Below are 15,882 nucleotides of genomic sequence, written 5' to 3' on the forward strand. Positions count from 1 at the left end.
GCGTCCAGTGTACAGACACCAGTCACATTTCCTGTGTCTTTTGCAGCATACAGGCTGAGACCTATCACTGTAGAGTCCACTACTGCATGAGTTATATTTGTACAATACATAGCAGGCGTACACGGTGTGCCTCGCAGGACTGCGAGATGCTGCAGAAGACCAGGTTCAACCTTTCTGGAGGGCCATTCACCGACGGTGGGCTACACGATGCTGGAGGAACTAGGTTCCAGTGAAAACACAAGATTCCTTTGCTCCTGGACGCTCCGACGGGTTGTGATATCTGCCAGGTGCGCGTAACTAGTATTTTCATCGCTATAGCGAGGACGACGCCGATCGGCAAAACTCTCGCTCACAGCCATCACCAGCCTCTCAAAAACATCACTTGGCATCCCCCAGAGCCTCTGAGGTATAGGAGAAAGCCAAAACAGCTCACAACAAACAAAAGCTAAGGACGATGGAAAGAGAGCATGTCAACAACAAGACGAACAGGTTGAAGTTCAAATGGTTTTGAACACTCTTACCACCAACTATACCACTTCATTGCATTCCCAACTCATCACAACCACTTCTTTCAATAAATCGTGACGGCATTTTGTTTTAACGAGTGAGGAGATAGCTTCTTCTGCGCTCTTCCATCGTAGTTCTTCTGAGTGCGTCGGAGAGTACTGAAGTATGAGAAAAGTCAAAACTGAATCCCGAGCTGCGAACCCCAAACATGGCATCAAGACACGTGCCTGTTGCCAAGTCATTGCTAGCATTTGGCCAATCCCTGCTTCGTAGTAACAAGAGTACATAACCGCAGGGGTGGGGGTTATGTCCTATTGGCAGTAACCATTCACGCTACCGTCTGTTTTCTCTTGCTTATTTGGCTGCAGACAGATGGAATAGCGCTCCATCTGATATCCGCACTGCTGCATCATCCCTATTTCTCCCTGCATTACTTTCATTCTTAGGGTACCCCGTAAGAAGACCTTGAGTCGGTGGGGACTGCCCTATTGAATATGAATAAATACCAGTAATAATGTGAAAAAGAGGTTGGTGCGACTTCGGCGATAGTACTAGTAGGAAGAAGTCCATCGAACCGTCCACTCGGCAAACCTGCAGGCTGCAAGAAAGCACCACTCCCCGCTCAATACACAAAGTGTTTCGGGGAATTCACCCCTCATCAGTTGAGTCAGTCAACGGAGCGTCTCTGTAAGTTTGTATCCCTGGTGATGTTTGTGCCTGGAGAGCAGTATAATATAAGTGGTGCTCTTCAGGCACAATCTTCCTCAGCCTACTCAAGGAATCGTTGTTGTGCCGTTAAGCTTATGCCAGTAATGGGTTAATGAACAATGCAACGCGAATGAACTTTTATAGAACAATCAAGGAGCAACAACTTAGTGACAGTCACTGAAAGGTACAATCACGTGATTTGTAAGGAAGAAATGATAAAAATGAGGGAACATACACCTAGCGGGTGCTAACAACCGTTGCTAAGGCCATGGTAAAAATTATCTTTGATTTCTCAAGTACGCGGGCACCGATTTTTGGCGGCGTGCCGACGAGATTTTTTAAATTCTATGCAAATGCGCGCATGAAAACGGTCAATCCGAAAGGAATGAATCAGGGAGAATACTAGTACCGGTATTTATCAACTCCCTGGCCTGAATAATTATGACCATGTACATATGTGTGACCCTATCTTTGGAAATAAAAAAAATTGTGGGAAATAAAATAAAAAATGGCTCGCTCGCACCGATTTTCACAGGCTCATGAGCTGAGAATCAACTTTATTTTGTTTTAGCATGGCCTAATCAAAATACTATTATGACAAAGTGATGACTGACTGGTAATAGCAGAACAATCCGCAGGTCTATATCTGTGCTTCGTGAATATAATCTCTTGATTATTAAATATGTATGGGCATGCTGGCAGCTTTCTGTCGCTCATCTTCTTTCTTCATACTGGTGATATTGAGAATCTGTCTTTTTCACTCACAAAGCAACTGTTCAGTACGTGGGGTAGTGGTCTACCAGAGCAATCACACTCACCACCGTAGTGGTTTTCCAGAAATGAGTAGAAGCAAAAACCACACTCGCAGCCACATAATAGATAAATAGCCCAAAACATCTAAATCATCAATCAAAGAACCGCCAGCAAGCGGGAGAAAACTCAGAAAAGATCGCAAAATCAAGTGAAAACGGCATGGGTGACTGGGCAGCAGGGGAGCGCCTGAAAACAATGACTCCCTACATTCCTAGCCGCGACCGCTCAACCGGGCTAGAGGAAAAACACGCCTTTCGGCCAAAAAAACCTTTCTAATTTATTAATTCCTGCCCCGCTGCCAGTCAGACTCAAGAATAGAGAACAAGAAATTGTATGTAATTGTATGTCATAATCAGAAGCCACACACATCGGCATAGAATATCAAGAAAAACAGTGGAAGACCCCCATGACACCTGGGTGGGTGGGTGGGCAACTTCAACTACCACGAGGAAAAACAAAGACCGCGATGGCAGGTTCAACGGAGTTGCGCAGAACAAGAACAAACACATGAAAATATCTGTGAGCGAAAAATACGTTTTTTGCACTCTTTCGCTCCGCTCAGCCGTGAAAAACAAAATGTTCAAGTATTGGACGGTATGTTTGCAGCAAGTACTCTGCGACAATCACGGAGACTGGAAAGACAAATAGCATCACGGTTGAGCTCGCTAACCGCTGTCTCCAGTGCACCGAGCACATGGCCAAGCGCCTTCAGAAACACAGACATGGCCGGAACAGCAGCCAGTGATGTCAGTGAACTGGGCAGACATTCACAGCCAGTGCGCATAAACCAATCGGCGAGCCAGAACCTTGTGGCATGCTGGTCTAGTCTAGATGCGGATAGAAGAAATTGCTCGTCACCACCGGACGCTAGTAACATGTTGTGGAGTAAGCTATCCAGAGGGGGCTGCTGCTGCTGCTGGTGGTCAGTGTGGTCAGGGTGCAGATTAGATGCTGGTGATGAAGTCTTGCCACTGCTGCTACTGCTGCTAGAGGTGAGGGTAGCGGTGATAGTGTTACCGCTGTTGACAGCTTGAAGGAGAGATGAGCAGCAGGAGATGATCATATCAGCAATCAAATGTGTTGTCGATCGCTTTGAAGAGCTCAAGCATTCCAACACTTGCAGTAGCGAAGTAGAGAATGCCGATGTTTGCCTGTGACACGCTAGGCTGCTTAGCAACATGATCATGTCCACTATTTGATCATCCGGGCAGTTATCCACTACAGTTTCCACCGCCATGAGCAACGGTCCAACGCCATTGTCTGAGTGCATGGCTTCAAGCATTCTGAACGCAAACATGCGCAACGTCAACACCTCAGACTGGTGATGATTAGCTTTGCTGGCGGCCTCCTGGCTGTATGCCCTCATCAGGCTTGGTGACAAGTAGATCAGATCAGAGAGAACCTGAGAATTGTATAGAGAACACACCCACACCCACCCACACACACACACACACACACACACACACTGTACTTGTTGCTCACTACCAAAACTGGTCACGTGAGTCCCCCCGGGAGAGGGGAGAGAGACTCAAAAGGAATCTTGGAAAGATGACTCAATTGGTTATTGAACCGCCCAACGACTGACACCCCCTGAAATCCCCAAAACTCTCGGTGGACTTGAAAATGACCCCACTTATGGGCTCACCACACCTCAGTAAGTGGGTGAGGACAAGGTGCAGAAAAAGGATTGACGGCATCAGGGTATCCGTCCCGGGATCCAACTGCAGTTACCCCTGCCCCCAGGGAAGGTAATACTTGCTACTAGTGTGGGTGGCTAGATCAGAGTGGATCTGATAAATGCTTCACTAGCACCATTGATTACACAAGAGTTAATCTAGCCAGAAGCAGTCCATGGTTAACAGGTATGTATACTTCAAATAGAAAGTATATGAACCCTGGAACCAACAAAGGTGGCAGGTACAACATTACACCTTCAAGCAGCCGAGCCTGTTGGCAACAGACCAAACGCAATCAGGCATAAGTGTACCTACCAACCGAACTAGCTGGCACACACACACACACACACACACACACACACACACATGCGCATGTGCACGGAGCCAGAAGAGACGTATTACGTCATTAGTTGTCCAAAAATCATCCATTGCCCCCCCCCCCCCATAATGGATAGCTTGTGCATACAGCCGTCGGTGTATGGGAGAGGAGACACTTGCATAAATTATGCATGAGCATCTAATGACTAGGTCTAGCAACACATCACGTACATGTATGTGACGGCTGCAGTGACGTTAGTGGAGTGATTTGTGCTGTGACAATCAAAGTAACAGCCAGTGGTGGTGCACACCCAATTTCCACATTCCAAGCCGTTGTAAATATTCTCTCTCTCTCTCTCTCTCTTTAAAAAATCTACAACTCGTTTGTTTGTTTACTGTGTTACTCAACTGCCACTACATGCTCTGTCCCATCCGGCAGCCTTGAGAAGGAGAGAAAGGAAAGTCACGTACGAGACAAACAAATAATAGAGCGCATGACTACTGCAAATACTACAAAGAATTTGTTTGAGAACAAAATAATGCACTGGAATAGAATTCCCTTCGAAGCTAGAATGGGGTTTGTGATGAGAAATTGAGAATCCTTACAGAAGCCAGGGCACTAGAACTAGGCGGAGAGTTTGGCCGTAACTGTTACACACTCCTGCAATCAGCTACAAAGTAAGACTAAAACTATTGCGTAATACAACACAAATTAATAACATCATTGTAATACAGAACTACTTGTACTAGTAGTAGTCTATTTAACACCGGAGTGTTAACCTCCATGTAGCCTAATCATTCACAACTGACATGCAACAATACACAAACTTCACAGCACTAACCTTGCTCTCGTTAGAGTTGATCCATTGCGTCACCACAGGACAGAGAAGATCTTCCCAGACGATCTCGCCGTGGTCGGTGTGATCGCGACACGAGCTCCAGACGTTCGCGATGGCCTCGGGCAGGAAGGCCGCACACTGGTGTTTCTCCCTGTCAGCAAATAACTCTCCGAGCGATGCACACAGGCACTTTAATTCTACACTCGGTAACTTCCCGCTGTATAGCCTGGACAGGAGAAGCTTCTGATTATCCAGAGAAAACTTGAGAAACGTTCCGTCGGTGATCAGGTTGACCAGCATGGTGCTGTCGTATTCTTTAGCGTAGCTCTTCAACAGTATTGTCAGGCACTCGCTATGAACATCTCCAGGAGCGGACGACATTCTTAGCAGTTTGATCATGACCGATGACCATTCGGATGTGGGTGGGATTTCCACGGCTTGGCACAGCGATCGTAGCAGTGTATGAATACACGGCCACAGCATTGTGTTGACAACGCCATCACCTGTACGAGTAGGAATGGTTACTTGACTTGTCAGGGCTGAAAGCTGAGCAACAATTTGTTGCAGAACAGATTGGACGTTCGACTTCGAACGAACCGCCATGCACTCTTCATCAGGATTGTGCAAGGCCTGTAGTGAGTTCTCTTCGTATAGCTGATACCATACTTCACCAACAGCTTGCACCGCGATGGATGAGAAAGATGTGTCGGCGCTGTGTCTCGCCGTGTCCAAGCCCTTCACCAGATCATATGCAGGTACCGGGCATGCTTTGATGTGCAGTTTTTTCTCTTCTCGCCACATGAGATGATTCTCTCCAAGTAATACTTGCATACTGGCAACTTGACATTCCCAAGATTGCAGGAGACCGCTGCCAGCAGAGAGATTACCAGCACTACGTAGAGTGTCTTTCAGCTGGTCATATGTATTGGATAGCACGGACTGTGACGTCTTCTCTCCAAGCAAGGACAGTGCCATCAAACACAGCATGCGTGACTTGGACACCAGTGGCGAAGTAATGGCACCACTATCAGCTACCAGCAAAGTATTGGCCAGCATCTGATCTCTCTCAGTGAGCTTGTCCAGTGCATGCGATACCAGGTATGCGTAGCACACTGACCAGGAGTACAGGGAAGCCTCCTTGGCGAATCTTGACAATTCAGTCTTCGACTTTTCCGAGTCGAAAAGACCTTCGGCACGTGATAACAGCATAGAGCAGACGGTGAGACCCTTGTCGAACGTCAACTCTTTGTTTTGAGTGTTCTTCAAGAGATCAGTGACTACTTGGCCGGCAACAAGCGTAGCGCCATCCCTGTGTGCAGCGAATGCTGATAAATACTGCTCCCGAGCTTCCTCGAACAACTTCATACCGCGCACTCCTTCCACGACCCAAACGCGCGTTGTGACCATAGCCGAGAAGAGTGTACCCATAGAGAAGGGCAGGACCAGGTGCAAGAGACGATTATCATCATGGTCAAGGGCGGCTATTATTTGGTGTGTGCCAGCGCCAGGTAGTTTAGCACAGTGTTGTGACAGCGTATCAGTGATCATCTTCAGTACTGGCCAGTCTCTTCCCACCAGTGTATGGCATAGAGAGGTCACACCAAGAAACAGTGCACTCAGGCAGAGGGCACCGTGTTTGCCTTTGCTCACCTGTCCCTGTGTTCCCCAGCTGAAGATCTGCTCGTTGGCAAAGACACCTCCAGCACACATCACCTTGTCCGACGCCATGTTCATCATTGTCGCTATCATCTTGGCTTTCCAGCTCCGGAGGCGTGGATAGATTGATACTGGAAGATCAGTGTTACAGAAATCACAAGTCACGCGGTACAACTGGGTCAGTGCCAGGGTGCTGTTGAAGAGACTGTTCGTACCCAGCCTGGACGCCTTCTGTAACACATCAAATATCTTGTCACGTGCCCCAGAAAATGCCTGAAGCTTGTTGACGAGGCTCTCCTCGTCAGTGTGGTTCACCTGGATCAGGTGTGCAAAGAGACGACGCAGGAATGCACACCATTTCTCAGCCAGACAAAGGATATCCATAGTACCAGCATTGGGAGCAGGCGGTGCAATCTGAGAGAGGAGATTCTGCAGTAGGATGAGGTGACGGTCGGTGGTCGCGTTACGACTGGCCTTACTGGCTATAGAACTAGGCTGATGACAGGACAGCAAACCAGCTGCCAGGCTTGGTAGCGATGCCGGTGACTTGCAGGATTCGTACAGCTTCAGCAATGATTTCGGCACGTTGCCGAGAACACGCACTAGTCGAGCATCAACACGTTTCACCGTACTGCTGTTGTTGTTGTTGGTAGGACGGCCGCAATCATTGGAGGCTGGACCACGTGACTGTGTCTTCAGTTCATGTTGCAGCAAGTGAGCAAGGAACTTAGCGTGACCGTCTGTAGCTCCAACGTTGCAGACCATTAGCGCTGAGAGTGCATCGGCTGGAATGGGCTGAGCACCTAACTGATCCTGTGAACGAGGAGCAGGCCATGGAGAAGCTGCTCCATTCGATGCCGTCTTGCAACCGCTGCCATTGCTGCGGGCTTGTGTAGAGGACACGGTGGAATCATGTGCGGCGGCCGCGTCTTGGCTGCTGGCAGGTTTCAGTAGGCCAGTGTCCAGTAAGGCTTGGATGTGTGCAGGGGGCAGCATTGACGCTTGGAAACACTCCACGGGAAAGCAGGACAGCGCCTCGTACGCTGCTGAGATGACGGTGGTGCTGCTCGCAGGCTGTGAGAAGATCATCTTGAATAAACTGGAAATGAGCTCATGATACAGTGCCTCGTCTTGGCGACTTGGCAACTGTTCTCCTTGCAACTCAGCCATGGACCCCATCAGTCTGCAAACGGCAGCTTGTGCCAGCTCCCTGGTTTGCATGCTGAGCTCTTGACCCAATGTAGTCCACACCGCTTTGAACTCGACCACCTCGTTCAATATCATCAAGTGAAGACTGCGAGTGGCCATTGCGATCACCTCTCCACGCACATCCAATCTCACTGGAGCCGAAAGCAGTCTACGGATGATGGGCATGACGTCATTAGCGTGTTGAGATGACCGCGTCTGAGCGATGTCAAGAACTGTTGCAGAGCATGACATCAGCATCTCCGACGATGACGTCATGTGTTCGGCGCACACCGTCAGAACCTTCAGCAACTGCGGAAAGAGACGATCCATCTTCTGCCAAATTTTGCACACGAGACGCAGCGACAGCGGCTGTAGTGATGCTTGTGCCATCAGCCCTGTTATGGTGGCAACCACTGGTGATAGCATGACGTTGTGTGTGACCATCTCAGGCAGAGCGTGTAGAATAGCTAGCTGCACGTCCGCTTCCATAGTGCTGACGTTGAAACAGTGTAACAGCATCTTCAGCAGGTCATGTGACAGCGGAGGGCACGCCACTGCCAGGCTCTGCATAGCCAACACGGACGCTAAGCGTAGCTCTCTGCACGACCACCCAGAGACCAGGACGGAGCTGACCACCATTGCTACCATGGAAAACTTGTACAGGGACGGCGTGTCCAGAGCAGCCTGCGGATTAATCTTCTTCAACTCTGACTTCATATGATCAAACCATAGCTTACACAGCTCGGGTTCGCGTTGAAACAGGAGCGGCAGGCGGGCTGCAGAGCGGATGTACTGTGCCAGTGAGCTGACGAACGGGACTTGAACTGACTCTGCAGCGGTGGTGTCTGCGCCATTCAGGTTATGAGCAGCGCCACCACCTGCAGCAGTATTGCTATGACTGCCACCAGCCAACACCAGGCTATTTTGTATAGCAGTTTGACACTCCAAAAGCAACGCAGCTGCAGATGACGATGGAGTAGATGATGTAATAGTAGTAGTAGTAATATTAGTACAGTACAAGGGCAAAGCACCCAGCGACTGATCGGCGGCACTGCTCATGAACGGTAGAAACTTCAATAGTAGATTTAGAACGATGGTGGCGAAGAGAGTTGGCTGGTGTGTCAATACCACGTACAAACTTGGAACAAACACAACGGCAGTGGTCGCAGATGCATCAATGGACTCGATCTCCTTCAGCATGACGTCAAGAGGTTGATTGTTAGCCGCCGCCATGTCCAAAAGCCATGACGCAGCAATGTGGTACATGGATAACTTATACGACTCCTCAATTGCGGTGGCGAAGACTGACAACCACACTAGCTTCCTGACTCTGCGATAGCATTGCAGAGCGCTCATACTGGATTCAAACCTTGACATATTCCTACTACACAGCCAGTCAATGAGCAGTTTGACAACGTAACACACATAGCTGCTTCCATCACGCTGCTGCTGCTTACCGTTCTCATGCGACGGAACGCCATTTACACTCTTTTCACTCGGTACCACGTCGTCCATGTCGGCTTGCATGGATTCAAGAGCGCTCTCGACCAGAATCTCCACCAGCCTCTCACGATACTCAAAACCCACGTTGTCATAGAGAATGAAGTGGACGACGGGCTCGGCAATGCTCCACAGTCTTTGCTGCTGCGTGTGGGTAGTAGCCGCACTGCTGTGTACCATGGAGAGAAGGTGACGCAGTGCATGCACCACTGCCACTCTGGCACTTGGGGAGTACCTGAATGCGGACACCAGTGGATGTGAGCCATGGCCGCTGTTGGACTTGGATGAGCTGTTGAGTGCCGACCAGAAATTGTTTTCCTTAGACTCCACCAACAGACTCAAAATGCTGCCAGTGATGATCCATGTACATCTGGCAGAGGAGAGAATACTAAGCAGCCGCTGTGTAACAATCTGTGCTGACCATTGGCCGCAGCGCACACGTCGCAGCAGTACATCGCAGCATTCTGACACAACAGCCACACCCTCGTGCCCACAGCTGTCCAGGAGAAGCTGCAGTTCCGGTGTGAGTTGCGACGCTGAATCAATCGCAGCTGTGTCGCTGATAAGACTTTCTAGACGACCAATAGCCGACGTTTGAATGGAGACTGAGGGGAATGCAAGCCTGGATCTGATTTCTTCCATGACCGCCATCATAATCCGAGGCAACAGGAAACTCAGAGTCAATTCGGATCGATGATCACAGCGGAAACTGCTAAAGTGATTCTTGAACTGACTTGAAATACACAACACTCAGTTCTTCTTGCAAGAATGATCACTGGTAACTTTGTTCTTCTGGACAGCAAGCGTCTGCAAGATACAGCGACTGAAAAAGTGAACTACTGAACACCCGATAACGACAACAACGACTGACTGACGTTCGTCTCGCTCACAGCAAAAATGACTGACCTTGCAGAGATAGGCGTATGAACGAACTAAACAAAAATGACACTGTTTGCAAGGGCTTTATCAGATACTAATACACATGTGCACTGAACTACACGTAGATCTACGAAGCCTAGCTAGCTTGGCCCGCTACTAGTACTGCGCTAGTCTTGGCCCGGGCCGTCAGTCGTCACATCCTAGCGAGCTACCTAGGTCTATGGTCTACGTGGGGCTAGGCCATAGGGGGTTGATATCCACGCGTTCTCAATTATTATTTAGCTCGAGGTCATCACTTGAACCCACTCAGCGCCCATGCCAGTGAGCAGCCGCCTTGGCTTGGCATACTACTACTACATGTACATGACACTAGTACCTAAGTCGAAGTCGTCTAGGTCCTTTAGACTTTAAAAATAGTATTATTATTATTAGCCTGCAGCTATTGGGGTCGATTTCGGCACTTGTGCCAGTGGTTGTGAGACTTGCCCACTCACCCCCACCGTTAGGCGCTGTATCTGCCGCTAGGGTTTATCGGGTGTTAGCGGCCGTCGTGAGTTGCCTTCGGGAACGGATACGATAATTTACTTTTACTTTTACAGATCACTGAGTCATCATGATTGTCATGATGAGGTGCGACCAATCGCCGACCATAGTTATTGTACCGGCACATGAGTCCTCATGGTCATGACTGTGTGATTGACAGATTGTGTAGACACGTAACAGTAAAAAGTCATGTACTAGTACGGTACTAGCACCTTTTAATTTAAGGCTTCTTAGCACTAAGTGCTACACTGTGTGATTGTGTAGACACGTAACAGTAAAAAGTCATGTACTAATACTACTAACACCTTTCAATTTAAGGCTTCTTAGCACTAAGTGCTACATACATGTACATGTACATGACTGTACATTTACCTGGCCACGTGTCATTGCTACAATCATTAAAAAAGCACGTCATTGGTACGTCGGTAGATCTACGGTGTAAAAGGACGTCGGTAGCGATGTAATCAGGTAAATGCATACAAGCCATGTACATGTATGAAGCATGCCCAGCCGAGGCAGCTAGTTACACGAATCCGGAGAAATGATTTAGAAGTTTTCTTTTAGAATACTGGAGATCGCTATGGAAGAAACGTACGCGAAGTGAATTTCAAACAGACGAAGGAAATGAGGCAGCTGATAATCAGATTCATTTTTCAAGCCCATAGCAACTAAGCTAGTTTGGTTCAGTCCGTGGACTTCACCTTCGAAAATCTATGGCCATGCTGATTAGAAGCCGTAGACCGCAGTACATGCAGTACTTTACCAGTACTAAAAAATAAAATACTTCGGCCGGGAGGGTGAAAATTTGGGGCGGGCCGGGCGCGGACGATAAACAATCATTTTTTTACTTGGCCTTAGCCTACAGATTACAGTGATCATGATGAGGTGCAACCTTGTACATAGTCATTGTACCGGTGTCACATGACTGTGTGATTCAGTGTAGACACGTAACAGTGCTATTTTATTATTCTACTACTACTAGGCTAGTACTAGCAGCACCCCCGGCGCGGCCAGCGTTGCCTGGCCGAACGTGGCATGCGCACGGGTGAAGCAAGTACATGAACAGCACACGTGCTCAGCACGTGGTGGTGGCTACACGATTCGCACGCTTCGCGTGCATGCTCAGTGCTTCTGTGGCTGCTTCCGCTAGCTACACGATTCGCACGCTTCGCGTGCTCAGTGCTTCTGCGGCCGCTAGCTACACTGTTCGCACGCTTCGCGTGCAGGACCGGCGGCGTCTTTTCCCAGACCGCTGAAGTCCTGGTGAGGGAGGTTCTTCATCGTTGGAAGGAGAAGGAGGAACGTCTGTTACGCCTTCGGGAGGCTGGTCAGGGTTGTCCATCACCTGGTGGCGGATGAAGCGGCTCAAAACATTCATAAACTTACGAAAAAAAGTGAAAGTGCAAAGCGTCGCCTAGGTCAAGTCTTCAAGTTTTTTTGTATTCGCAGAGAACGGTTCACGTTGAAAAGGAAGCTGTAGATCTTTTGTATCATTTTTTAGGCTAGGTGGCTACACGATTCGCACGCTTCGCGTGCTCAGTGCTTCTGCGCGCGGCTGCTACTGCTACTCGTACTGATCGTGTCTGCTACCTACACTGTTCGCACGCTTCGTGTGCTCAGCACGTGGTGGTGCCTACACGATTCGCACGCTTCGCGTGCTCAGTGCTTCTGTGGCTGCTTCCGCTAGCTATACGATTCGCTCCCTTCGGGTGCTCCGTGCTTCTGCGGCCGCTAGCTACACTGTTCGCACGCTTCGCGTGCTCAGGGCAGCGCTTCTGCGTGACACACACACAAACACACGTCAGCGCTTCTGCGTGACACACACACACAAACACACGTCACAGGTGCCTCTTCTTTAGGCCAACACAAAAATAGGCTTGTTTCCGGTCGGCAACCCCTCAAAAAGGAGACTCGGTCGGCCGGAATGAAATTTTTTTGGATGCTTTTTTTGGTTTCTCAATCGTTGTGGTGTTGATGGACAAGAGCACCTACACATGTACATTGTACATACATGTATCATGGCAAGGATCAATGTCAAAGTTGACTGATTCACTGTTCTTGTACAGCATGTGGTGTATTCCTGTTTTCGTACATCCTGAGAAATCAAGCAAACAGTTCGAGTCCTTCCAGCTCCGTCATTCTAGCTCGTATCGACCCCGGAGATTTTCGAGCCGACAGCTGAGAATCTCTGCTACCTTGTAGGTGTTTCGATTGTGGAATTCGGTTGAGATTGGACTGAGTTATGACTCGTTGAGTGCACTTGCACACATGGCATTGCCACCGTTTGTATACATTTGGGACCAAAAAAAGTTTCAGAATTTGGGAAAAAGTGGCCCGGTCGGGCGACCGGAAACAAGGTCATTATTTGTTTTGGCCATATAAGTAAAGACTAACACCTTTACTCTTTAGCACTAAGTGCTACATACATGTACATGACTGTACATTTACCTGGCCACGTGTCATTGCTACAAAGTACAATCATAGAACTGTGACGTCGGTATGTAGCGAAGTGGTCTGTACTGTAGTACCAGGCTGGTCGCTAGTCACGGTGGTCTTTAGTTACAGGTTTTTGCTGTAGGTCCATGTAGATCTACTTCTGTACCCGCTGAGTGAGGGCACAGGCCCCGGATTTCCATGTACCCAAGGGACCACGACAGTAGTAGTACTAGAGGATCGAGGAGCGAGCAGCTGTTTACAGCTGTTGTCGAACAGGGCTACAACTTCTGCGTCATCCATCCCACAACATGGTACACTCAATCTACATGACTGTATAACAATACTAACACTATGCCAAAGCCGCGGACTGGGTTCAAGGGAGTACGTAAATGCCTTTACTTGAGAACGGTTCTATTCACAACACCAATTATTTGTGGGATGGACGACGCATCTCAACTTCCCAAGATAACGTTCCTGTTTCCGGAGCGGCACTCGTTGCGTACTCCCTTGAACCCAGTCCGCGGCGGCTTTGGCATAGTGTGAGCATTACTACAGTAAGATCGGGCGCCGAAGAACGCAGGGGCTCGAGCGCAGCGTAGGAAAGTTCTTAAATTTTTGATTCTAGCCAGACCGTTCTTATTCACACGCGCGCGGCGAGTCGAGTGATGTCATGACGTTTGTCATGTACATGTACATGTAGTGCAATGTAGTTGTCATGTACTTCTAAACTAGTGGGTGTCGTAAATGGGAATGAATGTATATGTAGCAGTTACTGTTTACACGTGTACATGACATGTACTCACCTCCCATACATGTACAATGTTCCAAATTTTAAAAGTGTTCTTAAATCTGATTACATGGGTTTTATCAGTACTACTACTAGGACACGTAGATTATGATCATGCAGTGGAGCCTCCGCGTTCTAAAAAACGTAGGTCACGTAGATCTACGTAGACCTATGCTGCACTGAACTACACGTACATGTAGATTTTGCTCGTGGGCAATTCATCACTTGAACCCACTCCGCGCCCCCGGCCCGGGCCTGGCAGCGACTCAGCCAGCGAGCAGCCGGCCTTGGCATTATGGCATAATGCCAAGGCCTGCTGCTAATGCCAAGGCCGGCTGCTCGCTGGCTGAGTCGCTGCCAGGCCCGGGCCGGGGGCGCGGAGTGGGTTCAAGTGATGACGTGACCACGAGCTAGATCTACATTGTACGTGTAGTTCAGTGATTTATGCCATCCTAAGCCTTACTACTGAGTAGTGCCGGTCCTTTAGTTTAGTACTTTAATAGTATACATAATAGGGCTTGAAAGTGATGACGTCAAAAACGGCCTGGGAGTAGTAAATTGACATCAGATTTCTATTTTGGATCCACTAAGGTGTGACTTTGCTATTGCCTCAGTATGTGGGTGCATAGCAACCCACTCATGTCGTATGCAGGTGCAACTTTTACTTCGCCACCAGTTGTCACCCCGCCCCCATTAGCCAAATCAGTCAGTTTCACTGGCAACATCACCTTGCTGTGAGTGAGACCGCTTGAAATGTGCTTGGATCCATACAAAAACTGGATCCAGGTGGATCCAGTTTTCGAATTTTTCAAATTGTTGCTATGCCATTGCTATGGAGTGACGTAGCACTTTCAAGCCCTTATGACTCTAGCTAGACTGACTCTAGTAATAATTTTGAAAAATAATAGACTATCGGCATGATGACTGAGGAGTGTGCATGTGGCGAGTAATAAAATATTAAATAGGGGTTGCATCCACCATGCCCACGCGTTCTGAGAGTCAACAACACCAAAACTGAGTGGACAGAGCTGGGTCGATCTGTAGACAGAATTGACGAGCGCTGGAGGACATCCCGAAAGCTGGGCTCACTCCTGGGCGACATTGAGGATGTGACACGTCGCAGGCAATTGGCCGAGGCTGCCTTCCGATCCATGTGGTCTCTTTGGAAGCGCCGAGGACTGATCCGAGAGCCTCTGCGTATGAGGTTGTACTGCGCCTTTATCATGCCGATACTTCTCTATAATTCAGGCACCTGGGGCCTGACGGTTGCTAGCGAACGCTCCCTGGACGCTTTCCATAGAAGGCAACTCAGGTCACTTCTCGGCATCACATGGCCACAAAAGATTAGTAATTTGGCGTTGTATGCCCGATGTGGAGTGGAGCCGGTGTCGGACTTGATCCGAAATTCACGCTGGAGTTTATTCGGACATGTGCTTCGCCTGGGTAAGGACACGCCAGCACGATTGAGCATGGAGCAATACTTTCAGGCACCCGAGGGGAGGTACCGTGGGAGGCCGAGGGTGACACTACCAATAAAGCTCCACACCGATCTGTCCCAGTCGAACAATGGGCACCTGCGGAGTGTTGAGGACTTGCGCCGTCTGGAGCGGATTGCTGTGGACCGTCCAGCATGGAACGCGCTGGTGAAGAGTGTTTGTGCACACCCTCGTCACAAGTAGAAACAGCCATGGCACCCTTATAAACTCATAACAACCATTCTATAATAATATTACTATTTGAATCTTTTAATAATTATCTGGCAACTCAACCTCATACGTATAATTATCTGGCCACCCATTGACCATGATGCTACATGAGGAGACAATATTGATGACATTTTTCCAATGAGACCAATTTTATGACGCTCCATGTTACTGAAGGACTAACTTCGATCATTGGTTTTGTAGAGCCCCATTCTCTAGGAGCTGTCTACATCTGCTTTGTTTCAATGTCCAGCATAAGCGAACGTGTGGATCAAGCATAACTGCTTGGTTGACGCTGCCGCGGGAATGCGTATAATAATAATAATAAT

The 15,882-nt window shown here is 48.7% G+C and overlaps 1 protein-coding gene across 1 annotated transcript; it reads right to left on the reverse strand.

The window, feature by feature from the left end:
* Window positions 1-1,796: 1,796 nt before the first annotated feature.
* On the reverse strand, window positions 1,797-10,125 carry LOC135811888 (uncharacterized). Its single transcript, XM_065325131.1, has 2 exons — window positions 4,865-10,125; window positions 1,797-3,430 (listed from the first exon to the last, which is right to left on the reverse strand). Exons 1-2 carry the CDS (start codon window positions 9,857-9,859, stop codon window positions 2,609-2,611), a joined length of 5,817 nt encoding a protein of 1,938 aa, XP_065181203.1. The 5' UTR covers window positions 9,860-10,125; the 3' UTR covers window positions 1,797-2,608.
* Between the last annotated feature and the right edge of the window lie 5,757 nt (window positions 10,126-15,882).

The sequence above is a fragment of the Sycon ciliatum genome, chromosome 3, assembly GCF_964019385.1.
Source record: "Sycon ciliatum chromosome 3, ocSycCili1.1, whole genome shotgun sequence".
In the NCBI taxonomy this organism is placed as follows: domain Eukaryota; kingdom Metazoa; phylum Porifera; class Calcarea; order Leucosolenida; family Sycettidae; genus Sycon; species Sycon ciliatum.